Genomic DNA, 13,516 nt, shown 5'->3' on the forward strand with positions numbered 1-13,516 from the left:
TCCCTAATTGCATAGCCAGGTTTAATTAATGCAATTACATGAGTAATTAATTACTATTCATTTTAAGAGTACTGTTTTTAATGTTTTGTTCTCTAATTTTAAGCATTAGACAGATCTCAATATGTAATAATTTTGAAAAGTTTCCATCATAGGCATTGAAAAGGTAAGAGGAAAAGCAATACCTTGCTATACCCTGTTACCCTTCATGGTTACACCAACCACAATCAGTAACTCCCCAAAACCAGATGTACTATCTCTAGCTTGTACATGTGATAACCTCCATCTCTCCATTCTTATTTCTGCACTTTGGGTTTCGGTATGCACAGGCCACATACTTCAGGGAAGCCATGAAATGAACCCGTGGTAGAGAAGAGCCCTGGGATGATGTTACCTTGTTATGTTTCTACCTATGTTTCCATATACAGTACCTATCCCATAGCAACCAATGTCCTCCAAACAATTCACAATTTTCAATATCATCCTGCCATTCCTTTCTACTCTACTTTTTCCCCATGAACACTCTACAACTAACTCCAGTTGTGCCCTTTCAATCTCATAAGTAATCCCATTTAATTTATGAGTAAAATTCTTTAATTCTCTAAATTAAATAGATTTTTACAATGGACTCCAAATGAATTACCCATATGCTCTCATTTTTCATGTTTTCATTCACTTTACATTATTATATGGAGTAGATTTGATACTTTTACAGCAGCTAACTTCCATGGCCAACAAGTAGCTCACTGGAGCACAGCTATGACCAAGAGATTTAAAAGCATGTGTCTTTTTCCTCTCTTTGTTTCTGACAACAGCACTGCATTTGGTTTTAAGCCCATACACTCATAAATTTCAATGAACTATACAATGAATTGGCTTTTTCTCTCACTCTAACTCCAGCACATCCACACATTTTTGGCAGATTCATTAATCTGAGGAAGGTTGCTTTTTCTACCTTTCATCGTGCTACGGGGGCTGCCAAATGAGCACTTGGAGGTTTTGCTCCTTAAGAGAGCATGTTAAAGGAAGTGTTGCTTTTAAGATCTTTATAGTATTAAAGAAGAACTGCTGCAGGAACCTGCACACCTCTTCTAGAAATTATATACAAAATCTTTCTTCTGTGGTAGTTATCAGATAGTAACGACTTCTTTCTCTAATCCTAAACAGTTTGGCTTTGTAGATGGTGTATTGTTTTCTTACTAATCTCAGACTCTCCAAGCTGGCAGATATCAGTTGCTTATCAGTCACAGGCCTGCTCTCACTGAACTGTCTTCTCATTGAAGCTACCACCTTCTGGAGAAGGCAACGGTCCTAGTCCTTGTAGTGTTGAGAAAGAAGTGCCCACCAAAATAGGAATAGCAAGTAATTTTTCAGGAAAGACAGAACATTACTTGTCACAACTAAATAAAATCAGTAGACTAATCCTCTTTCTCACAAGACAGGAAGAAAAAGTGCTACTTCTCAAGTCAATTACCACCAGTGGCATTAAGAACTAAAGAGTCTAATGCTTTCATCAGTGTCCCTATCATGTTCTGACATGCTGACATACATAAAAGATAAACCCTAGACAGTATTGATATGGTCTTTTCTATTTCTCAAATTCCTTATTCTTTTTTTTAACTCTCTAGATGTACAGAACTGTGAAGATTAGATGACAGAAAATAAATAAAAACTTGAAGTGCAAGAACCCACTACTTTCTTTTTAAGTCAACTAATCAAACGAAGCTCAAGAAAAGGGAATGGCTTCCCAAAGCCTTTAGAAAACATGACTGTCTTCAAGCACTTTCCCACCACAGAAAATGAATTAAAAGCTCCCCAAACTTTCCAAGCACGCCACCACTCTCACCTTTCATTTTCAGCTGTGATGGTAGGGAAACAGATAAGGAAAGTGAGAGAATTCATAATTGCCCTGGATATATCAACGATATCAGGAAAGAACTTCCACGCAAGTTCTGCCTGTTTCAACATGGTCAAAGATGTGCATCACAAAACATAACAGCATCAGTCAGTAGTACTAAGGCCATGGGCCAACAATGAGCGAAACTTCAAAACTATCACTCATATTGATTTTATGCTGCTGATTGCAACCTACATTACAACCAAGCACGAAGAACTACGAATAAGCTAGAAATGCAAGATTCCTGATGGAATGGGAAACTTTCCAACTGTCACCCTGCACGGTGACTTGCCTCTCTCTTCTGTGACTGGAAACTGGGGTCACGTAATACAAGCCAGATGGCAAGTAATTTTACAACATAATTGTCTTTAAGTTCATGAAAACCAAACTGACTGTACTGGATTTCAGAGCATGACCTGCATTTTACAGACATTTGGGGAATGCTACAGATAAAAAAGTAGTGGCAAGTGCAGCTGTACTACTTTATGTAACAGACAAGCCACTGGAAATCCAGGAGTATGTGAGTTTCTGATAATTCCCTATCATGGAAGTTTAATTGCTCTTTGCAAATCTGGCAGCAAACTGGTCTGGGTGTTTATACCACTTCTGCCAGACAATGTACAGAAAAGGAAAAGCAGCTACCTGTTAGGAATGTGCAGCTCCTCCAGACAGATAATGAGGATACCTTCACACAAACCAACCTACTTTTTCCAGGGAACAATTTCAGTAAGAATTTCTATGTAACTTTGGAAATGATTTTCTCTGAGTAGGAAATATCTTTCAAAACATTTCCAAATGCTAGCTTTCATACATTTGATTAGCTCTATTCATCTATCAGGTTTGCATGATAGAAACCTTAAATCCTTACAACTTTGAAACTATTTTTGTAAATAAATCATTACTGAGCACATCTGATTCACTGGTAATGCAGCCAGATGACAATACAGGTAAGCTAGGAGATCCTCCACTTTCAAAAATACAGTATAATCTTCAGTTGAAGTTATACAGAGAATTACCATGTCCTTTGTCTTTTCTGATAAAAAAAGCTTAAAAACCCACATGCTGACAGATCACAGTACAGTAGAAAACTTCCTTCTCAGCGATTACATCTTTTAATTACTCGAGATGGTGCTGCTCATTAAAGAAAAAGGAGGACAAATGTTGTCTATCATACTATCACTCATAATGGCAGTAAGCAGGACTCATGCTTCAGATGTTAAACTACCACATCAGCAGCACCATCACAGTCTACAAGAAATTTTACAGGAAGATCAGAAATTGCTTCCCAATTATCACAGATCAGTGTTTTTCTTCAGTGTATGTGTGAAAAGCAGTACCTTCTTCCAGTCAGTGCATGGGAAATAGAGGATATCCTTTGTTGGGAATAAGCCTAGCGTGTTATTTTTCAGTTTGATAGTGTTTAGGTTAAAAAGAGGAAGTTCACATTTCTGTTTATCAAGATAAACAATTTTTTTCCTAAGCTTGTTAATACTGTGAGATGGGTAATATATCATTCAGCAGACATTCTTGTTATACTGTTTGCACGCTTTTATGTATAAAGGATTAAAATGTTCTGAATGGAAAATTGTTCTAGAAGAATGATATACAAAAACTCGGAGTTATCTTAAAGGCCAAAGATGCACTTAACTGTCTCTTTATTAATGGAAAGTTTTTTTCTTTCAACACTATCCCAAAGCATGATTGTAATATGCTACTCTGTAACATCCCTGCTTTATAGTCATTTCACAGATCCTGAAATAAGCAAAACTACAGTTAAGACCAACATTTCCCATTCTATGTCATAACTATTGCATTTTTGTTTTACAGTGTTTTATTCCCAGGTAATGAAACGTTTTCTGGATAGTGAAAAAAAATCTTTTGGCTCAATTCAGTTCCATGGCTGCTTTCCACCTTACAAAAAAGGTCTTGAGGTAACAGCTGCACTGACGTAGATGAACAACTGTCTTCTGAAAACAATTCAGACTCATCATACCATCTTCAAGAAGCCAGTTTAGGCATTTCAGGATGACCTAATAATACCAGTCAGAAGACATGAAGACATCCTAAAAAGAAATCATAATCTCACAGGCTACTGCTATCTTTTCTACTACTGTCAAGGTGCCCGTCACTACAACTACACGAAAGGAGGCTGTAGTGTGGTAGGAGTTGGCCTCTTTTCCTGTGTAACTAATGAAGGAACAAGATCTAATGGCTTTTAGCTCACAAGGGGAGGTTCAGGCTGAATATCAGGAAAAAAATATTCTCAGAAAGAGTGGTCAGACATTGAAACTGGATGCCCAGGGAGGTGATGGAGTCACCATCCCTGGAGGTGTTCAAGAAAAGAGTAGATGCCAAACTGAGTGACATGGTTTAGTGGTATGGTGGTGATGGGTTGATGATTGGACTAGATCATCTTAGCAGTCTTTCCAACCTTAATGATTCTATGATTCTGTGAAATACAAAGAGTTGTACTATTTAATTTATAGCTTTTGCCATGCAGAAGCCAAACATCAGGTTAGAAGGTGGGACTCGTAACGCCAAATGGCACCCACAACCACTTGAATGCTGGCTAATGATACACAACACTGGTCTCAGCATGACCTGTGGAGAGGTGTTAGCCTCTAACCATATCCCCACCATAGGAAGATCCAAGAGAGGAAGGACAACAGTTAGTAGACCACAAAAAAAAAAAAAAAAAAAAAAAAAAAAAAAAAAAAAAGAGAGAGAGAAAGAGAGAAAAAATCTTAGACTGATAAAAATTGATGGGACTGTTCTGAAAGGCTATTACATAGAGTTATGCGTGGAGCATGCCATACACGAAGAATCTCTGACACCTTTAAGTGAGAAACAACAGAACTTTAGAATAAATCTCTGATTATTACAGCCCCTTGTACAGAACTAGCACTGTCACCAGACTGACAACTCTTCACTCAGTTCAGTCAAAAGTGACAGCTAACTTGAAAACCTACAGTCCAACCAAAACATGTTCTCCTAAGACTAAGAATTATTTTTCTTTTTTCTTAAAAGACCGACCGTCAATAAATATTTTTAGCAATAACAAGATACATACATCCAAAGAAGGTATTGCATTAGAATCCAGACCCAAAATGAAGATATTCTTGGAGAAACTGAATCATTGAATAGGCAAGACATACTTGCCCTTGAAACATTTCCACTTTATAATTCCAACAGCCTTGAACTAGGAGAGCACCGGGATATCAAATGATTTTCCAAAACCACCTGAAGAGAAGCCAGAGATGCTCCAGGATTTATTTCTTCTTAAAGAGCTTAATACCTTCCCTACACCAAAAGTACATTGCTTCTAGCCTCAACAGGGAGTTTTCTGCCAAGACTGCAGGCAAGTAAAACAAAAACAAAACAAAGAAAAAAAAAAAAACCCACCATCCAGAACACAGAATATTACACTCAATTAATTAAACTCTTAATTTCTCTCTTCTTTTAGCAGCCTAATGAATAGAGCAAGTTTAGTTTCAGTATGTCTATGTAGCCCAAAGTTTCAAGTCCAGCAAAGGAAACAAGACTGGTTTGGAATATCTGCACTAAGATGAGATGTGTTCATATAAGCAGTAGTAAACATTCCAAATAAATAACATGCGCGCTCCTTTCTTCCCAACCAAAGCATCCAGAAGCTAATATGTAGGACTTGAAAAGAGAACATTTACTTGTCATAGAAGCTGACAGCTTAGCTTAAATTTAAGAGAATCCAGCTCATTTTAGATCCCAGTCCAGTGGACCAACACATGCCAGTTGAGCTTTTTCCTCCCTTCACTTCTTTGGACAGAACCAGGTTGCACTATTGACTCAACTTACGTTTCTGAGTCAGTAGTCTGAAAAGTATCCCAAGGCACACACAGCTCTCATTTCAGTCTTCCCGAGGCACACATCAAAGCGAGGTACCAGGAAGCCAGCTGGCAAGAAGCGGGTTCCAAGTGTTTGCATAAACTGCAAGTTAACTATTAAACTATTGGCAAACGGCCCGATTCCAGTCAGAGGCACTTGCCTTCATTAAAGCCCAACAAAATAAAACAAAAACAAAGTCTCTAAGCAAAGGTGCTCAAGATGTTACCTATATAAAACAAACATTTCATTTTAATGGTCAGATTCAGCTGCGATTTTACTCACTCTCTGCACCATGTACCTACACAGGGCATCTTCTCTCCATTTAAAACCAAATCTGTCTGTTCTTTCTAGCAAACCCAAATCGCTCCCTGCCTATACTAACAGTTTGCAGACAAAAGAAACAACTGCTCTGATTTTTTATTTTCTTTGAGAAAAATACAGTTCTCTCAGACATTCCAAGTCTCAAATGTCATACCTATCATGCTGAAAATCCTGCAGTAAAAGCTGAAGCACGTCATTTCACTTACAGACAATGTTATGATAGCTGTTGTCAACTCCTTCATAACCCTGAAGTTCAAGAGACAAGTCATTTTTTTTGCAATGGAAATTGAGCTTTGGCATTAACAATGGAGAGAACGGGCACATGTAGACAGATAATTCATTCAGACATGAGCTCAGTCAGACCGTACTCCAAGCTAGCCAGACACAAACCAGCTCCAGTTCAGAAGTCATACAGTTATGTTAGCACAGCGCTGTGCCCACACCAATAAAACCTGCTGAGAGGCTGGGTATATTAGGCTGGGCACAGTCCTACGCTGTCTGGCCAACTCCAGTCAACGGCAGGATTCTAGGTCTGTCTGCATTCATCCATGCAGATAGGCTCCTGTGCTGCAAGACTTCTGCACACCTCTTCTGAAATGATTTTTTTCATATTTTGTAAACTAGAGCCCAGCACCATAAAATTCAGGATTTTAAGTATCCACAGTACTCCCTTGTAGTTACTCCAATAAAGACTAAAAAAACCCCAAATCCTCAAATAAGAGTAATGAGCACAAATAAGCACTACATGACAGTGAGGGCCGGGGCAATCAAACACAGAAGTACATCCAAGAGCTCTGAAACACAACTGCCCTCCATAGCAGTAGTTTTTCCCTCAGGCATTTATTCTGCTGTGACATTGAAGAATTATAATTTCGTTCTCGTCAACATCTCAAAAAGAGAGGATGCATCTTAAATTCTATTCATGACTATCTCAAAGCAAACAAACAAATAGAAAATTAAGCTATTCTCTGAAAGCAAACAAACAAAAACCAAACCAGTAAATCTTAGTTTTTATGGAAAGACAGGAAATTTTCCCATGAAAGGAGATCAGGTAAAACAGCAAATCACTTGGTCTCTCAAGCTTTGCTCCAAAGATGCACACAACCAAACTCATCTTTGTCTGTACAAAGGAAATGAATCAGTGTTCCAAGTACAGGTAGAAGACATGCCTTAATAATCTACGACATACAAACCGAAGGACAGGTGTGCATTGCTGAGCTCAAATAATGAGCCCCAGAGATCAAGGAATAAAAGCAGAACATGAACACATTAATAACATTGAGTTTTTCTTAATAACAAATGCCCTGGAGCCCTGAGGCTGACATGACTTCTCCATTTTATATTTTCTTCATTTTCTTCATTTAAAAAGATGAAACAAATAATTATAAAAACAGCCAACAAAAGGAGCTTTTGTGAGCTACATACTCAATTTTTAGGAGAAGTGGTAAGTAACCCTTCGATTGCACCACACTATTTGTGATTTGTGCCCACCCTTTCATTCTTGCCAGTGAAAAGGCAGACAGCAAGTTAGCAGAGTATGAAACTTCTGCCTTTATATCAAAGCGATTTCTTCTACCTTTAACTCTTTCATTGTCTAAAATGAATATCACATGTTTTATGCTATCTGAAAATATTCACTTGCAGTGAACTAGAGATTGCTGAATAAAATAATGCTTAAGGTATCTTCACCAGCCTTCAAACGTGAAGACATGAACTGGACAAGTTTACCCTATTCAAAAAGCAAATATAACCTGGGTGTTAGCCCTCAAAACAAGTTTTAAGTGTTCTTATACACATACAAAAACAAACAAACGAACAAAAAACACAAAACCCCCTCTTATTTGCATTTATCCGTTAGATTCACCATTTGGGAACCAATCTTGGATCCATTTGTATGCTCATGTGTCACTGCGAGCCTAAAACCTGTAAAAAGTTGTGACTCAAACAAGTTCAGGTGGACTTAATCACGGAATGCTGAAAAAGGAATACGGTTTAATGCTGATTTTCATTGGAACAGCCTGTACCTTGAAAAATTACTAGACAATATTAGGCAGTATTTATGTTTGCAGTTAATGTCTGTTGAGCATAATCTTAGTTCTAATACAGAGTGTTTATACTTAGCTAAAAACTCCATATTCGTTTTCAGAAACATAAATAGAACATTCAGAGAGGATTCCATGAAAGTGGTATTTTTTGAAAGAGAAAAACATTTTTTTTTTTATAGTCTGCGCAAAGAATCAAAATAATACTACCTAGAACAAATTCTAACAACATTCATTGCTAGTGACAAATCAAGGAAATGAAACTTTTTCTTTGCTCAGTGGTAAGCCTGAATATGCACCCCTAACATGCTATAGTGGAACTGTTCATCAATCATGCACACCGGAAGACAAAACAGAAATCTCAATGAACAATTTTCAAAGAGAAGCTGAACCCCAGCCTTAGCAACAGAAAGAATGTGTTTTTTTTTTCCCATCCAAATTATTTAGATGCAGCAACTAGTCAATTTAAGTTTTAAAAACTGAACAGACTCTGAAAATGCAGGAGTTTGCCGTCTCCAACCCACTAATTAAAAGGCAGATAGGTAAGAAAGGCTTGGAGATCTACTCCCGAAACCTTAAAAGGAGAAGATAAATGGAACCACAGTAAGTTCAACATCTACCTACTGGTAATATGTGGTCTAAAATAGAAAATATTTGTTGTCCCTCTGCCCCTTGTTACCTAAAGCATGGAACGGCTCCAGAATATAAAGTGGTTAGAATTCAAGAAATGGACTATTTACCACGCCCAAAACAATCTGACATAAACAACACAAAAAAACCTTATGTATAAAATTCTGTATTTCTTCAGATGCAAAAATCTGACAACACAGCTCAGAACAACAGTATACAGAATAATTCAGGGGAGCATACTATTGGGGTTACACATGTATACATAACGTGTATATAGTGTGTGTCCCATAATGGAAAAATTAACCTAATGAATCTATGAATCAAGATCTTAAAGGGCTGGAAAAAAAAGAAAATTAAAATTGATCTGTAAAGATTAATAGTTTGTCCAAAATGTGAAGAAAGTGACTTATGAAGAAGCGTACATAATTTTTAAGCTCAGTATGCCCTTCTACCTGGAACATTTGTACATACACCCTAGATTCATCTACCAGGCCAAGAACACCCTAGTGACAGTACTGCAGAATCAACAACAAAACTAGAGTGAAATGTGGTGCAGTTCGCAGACGCCCAAAGACCTGCTGTTGAGCTTCCCTGAAACCAACCCAGTGCAAGAAAACACGTAGTTTCCAGTTGAGCCTTTTGAGAGAAGAGGTTGAGAGAAGAGGAACAGGTTGCCCAAGGAGGTTGCGGATGCCCCAGCCCTGGAGGCATTCAAGGCCAGGCTGGATGTGACTCTGGGCAGCCTGATCTGGTGGTTGGTGACCCTGCACATAGCAGGAGGGTTGAAACTCAATGATCATCGTGGTCCTTTTCAACCCTGGCCATTCTACGATTTTCAGAGCTCCACACCGGGCACTGAACAGAAGCTACTGCTAACAACCATACATGAAACCACACAATAATGTGTCCTTGTCAGAACAGAGAATAATATTTACAGCCATGACTACGTCGCTGTGTACTATAAACTGAAGACGCTTACAAAATATTTTTCAACAGAGCAAAACTATCACCTCAAAAGTAAGCTATACAGTCCCTACTTCCAAATTCTCTTCTGACTAGCTATCAAAAACATTTGACTTTTTTTTCCAGGTCAAAGCTCTACCACACTTACCATACTTTCCTACCACCACTTGCCAGTTTTGGAATCAGTAGGAAAAGACAAATTACAAGCTGTTTTGTTTGCTTGCTTGTTTGTTTGTTTGTTGTGGGTTTTTTGTTTATAATTAATTCAACATAATATATGAATAAATTAGGGTTAGCTTAAATGCACTTTATCATGAGAAATCAAAGAATGTAGACATGAATTTGCAGAAATCATTTTCTGACATGAAAATATGAATGGCACCGAACCACTGACAGATTTACAAGAGCAGTATCAGCAACAACTTGTATTACTTACTGGCATATAGTAGATATTCATTCTAGGGGCTTCATTGGCAGTCATTAGCATTCCTAAAAAGAGATTTCCACATTAAAAAATATTAATCACAAGAGGATAGCATTATTTTTAAATATACACACACATATATATATACTTGAAGTATTTAATTCACAAGAAGTAGATTTGTACACAGGACTAAAGAAGGAAAAGCCTGATAGCAGTGCAATTAATCAAGTATAATTTCCTATATACTCATGCCCTTTGTCCTCTGTCTTAGCTTGGCATCACTAAGCAACACTAATCTCGAACAACCAGACTATCAATTTTCTTAACAAATTGAAATAGTTCATCTCATGATCTTGTCCAGAACAAATTCAGTTCACCTTACACTTAAGATCTACCTTGGTCACAAACTAATATGAGCAAGGGAGTGGGTTTTGTTTTGCTTTGTTTTCAAACACATATTAATAACCTAACCAAAGTCGTAAATCATAACACGGTCTGCTCCTTTACTCATATTTCATCTTTGGAAATCAACAGGAGATTGTCAGCAGGAGAGACAGGATACCGTGGCTTCAAATCAAAGTGGTATTAGACTGGTGGGGAGAGCAAAATCTGAAATCTCAATAAATTTTCCTAAGGAATGCCGCAAATAAGGGTTGCAAATACTCTGAATAAACTACTGTAAAAATATTAAAATCCACAAAAAATTTGGAACTGTCACAGGAATTTGGATTCATTCAAAATGAGAAACACCTCCAAGTTCACTCTAGATAGGAGCTCAGTAAGGACATTTGGAATGTACTTGTATGTTTATTTCAGTTTTTGACTTTCCAACATAGCTGCTTACTATGTAATACATGCAGACAGAGTGTGAAGAACAAAAGAGCAATCGAGTTAGATAACATTCTGATCTTGAAGTAACACATGCCACCGAGACTATGAATAAATGGGGCAGTTACCATGCACCCGGAGGGCAGAAATATAATTTACACCCAACTACAGGAACACAATTAACATGGGTGGAGTAATCCTTCCTACCTAATCCTTTTATTAAAAACACATAATGCAGCTGGACTCTTAATATCAGAAAAAAGGGGCCTTGCTTTCCTGGCAAAGCAAGACATTTGTGAAAGCTCAGTCAGCAAATTGAGGCTTAACACCAAATCTGGAAAGAGTTGCAGGCAACTGAAGGAAAAAGCAAGAATTCATGGTATATTTTTCACAGATGTGCTCCCTTGGTATATCAGCATGTTTGCTGCTACTACAGGAGGCAAAGCATTTCTCCACTGACCGAATATGAATCACTAGAGATAAAACAACATGAATTAATTCTTTAGGTGCTTCAAGGATGACAGTAAAGGGAAAAACTCCTTTGAGAATCTTCCACTAATAATTAAAGGTGGGAAACTGTCTTCAGAAGAGTACATGGGTGTATACTAAGGGGGAAATACAGAAACAACAAAAAAAGGAACAACTCCATGAAAGATGTCTGTGTGCACTTTCATCATTTCAGCTTGTTAGTTCTAACCAATTTTTATAAGAAGGACCACACCCAACCACAGCAGTCTGCTTTGATCACTTTAAAAGGGAAGTAAATGAGAACTCTTCCTGCACAGAAGTAGTTTTTTAAGACCGTCCTTAGGAAGGACAGTGACTGTTCTTAGTGATCAGACATATGGTATCACTGACTTAAAGGAATGAAAATGTGAATATGAAGCTGTAGTAAATGGGAGAAGCAGTGTTAGAAAAACTAAAGTTCCTTGTAAAAAAAAAATTGGAATGATTGAAATTGTTGCTACCTTCCGCAGTCTAAAACACAGCTTGAATACTGCCATCAGTAGAATAAGATTACAAATATAAAAGGTAGGAGTAAAACCTCTAGAAACACTAGGCATCAGTTTTCTCAAATGAAAAGCCTTCTGGAAGTAGGTTCCATGACTTCTCATTCATGACATTTCTGATAACTATTCTCTTCAAGTCTGAAACAAAACCTGCGAGTTTCTCATGACAGAAATTGTGAGTTTTGGCCCATGTCAGTGAGATAAAATAAGGAAAAAGTGCTTTGTTTCACTCAACAGCAAACAGCAAAGCTTTTTTAAGTGAATGAGAGAGGATAAGGGTTAGATTAAAATATGGGGTTTCTCAACAGTCACATCAATTTAAGTACAAGAGCACAGGCTGGGCAAAGGTATTGGGATTCCTTGTGCCATGTCAGCTCCTGAACGTCCAAGTGTGTGCTGGGAGTGCTGGGACCCAATGACAACACCGAGCTACAGCCACACTGGCATTTACGTGTCATTGCCTCTCCTGGCTTTCCATAACTGCAGCACTGATATGACCGGAAGTACTTCCTTCAAATGTTCATACTTCAAATTCTAAATATCTATGAATTAGTGCCAGGCATCCTAAATTTTGCTATCCCCTTTAGCACTCAGGAAAACCCAGTCCAATTGCTAGTACTGGAAGACCACGCTGTTTCAGAGGGGTGGAATCCTGAGCATGAAGACAGTGAGCTAATATTTTCATTAGCAGGATCCTGCAGACCTTAGAGTGTTGTTGCTCCATAAAGTCAAAAATGCCTGCCATCCCAGCAGAGCTCAGTATGCAAGTGTTCATCTTTAAAAAAATAAAAAAAAAGATTCTTAACTGAAGTTGGCAGAAAAGACAAGATAAGTTTTAACTTGTTAGAAATCTCACTCACTTATCTACAATCTTGAATTGAGCTGTTAGTATCATTCAAAATCCAAGTTGCTCTGTGTTCACTGCTACCTCTCTAAAATTAAGATAATAGCAGAATTTGCAACACAGGCATTCTCTGATCAAGAACTTTGTCCTCTGCCATCCTACAGGCCATGATGTTTCTTTCACCTTTTCCAGTGCTGCTTTCTGAACAGGAAGTGTATATCATAGTCTAGTTAAGAACCAAGCAACTTATGGGAGAAACTAAGGTCAGTCGCAATCTATTTAAAGCACATGTGCATATACAACCACGACTTTGTAAAATATTTTTTCTCCCATGAATTAGAATCTGGAAACAGGTTAAAAGTGGCCCTTTTTTGACCTTGAAAAGTAATGTTATGGCCAAATTTGAGAAGTCACAAAAAGCATGCAAATCTGCAGACTCCCCTGCGCTTAAAAACAAAAGTATTCCATCTTAAGCAGGACACAATGATTACCATGCTTGAAAACAGGAAAGATCAAATGGTTGTAAACTCGCTGAAAGAGTTTTTTTCCTAGCTCTAGAAATTACACTCTGACTTATCTGCAGCTTAGCTTAGACAAAAGGACAAAGCTCTTTTTCTTACGAGATATTTAAGATACTTGAAAAGGCAAAAGAAGTCAGTCACTCAATTGAAAGGACAGCAGATTCTAACTGCTGAGAGT

General features: G+C 37.7%; 1 protein-coding gene across 2 annotated transcripts in view; it reads right to left on the reverse strand.

The window, feature by feature from the left end:
• The window catches only part of NOL10 (nucleolar protein 10), a 44,947-nt gene that overhangs the window by 16,873 nt on the left and 14,558 nt on the right, over nt 1–13,516 (reverse strand). For both annotated transcript variants that reach the window (XM_419950.8, XM_040698511.2), the window contains exon 13: nt 10,148–10,200. In XM_419950.8, coding sequence (XP_419950.1) covers nt 10,148–10,200 — 53 coding nt within the window. The remainder of the gene's footprint in view (nt 1–10,147; nt 10,201–13,516) is intronic.

Source organism: Gallus gallus, chromosome 3, assembly GCF_016699485.2.
Source record: "Gallus gallus isolate bGalGal1 chromosome 3, bGalGal1.mat.broiler.GRCg7b, whole genome shotgun sequence".
NCBI classification, from domain to species: Eukaryota; Metazoa; Chordata; class Aves; order Galliformes; family Phasianidae; genus Gallus; species Gallus gallus.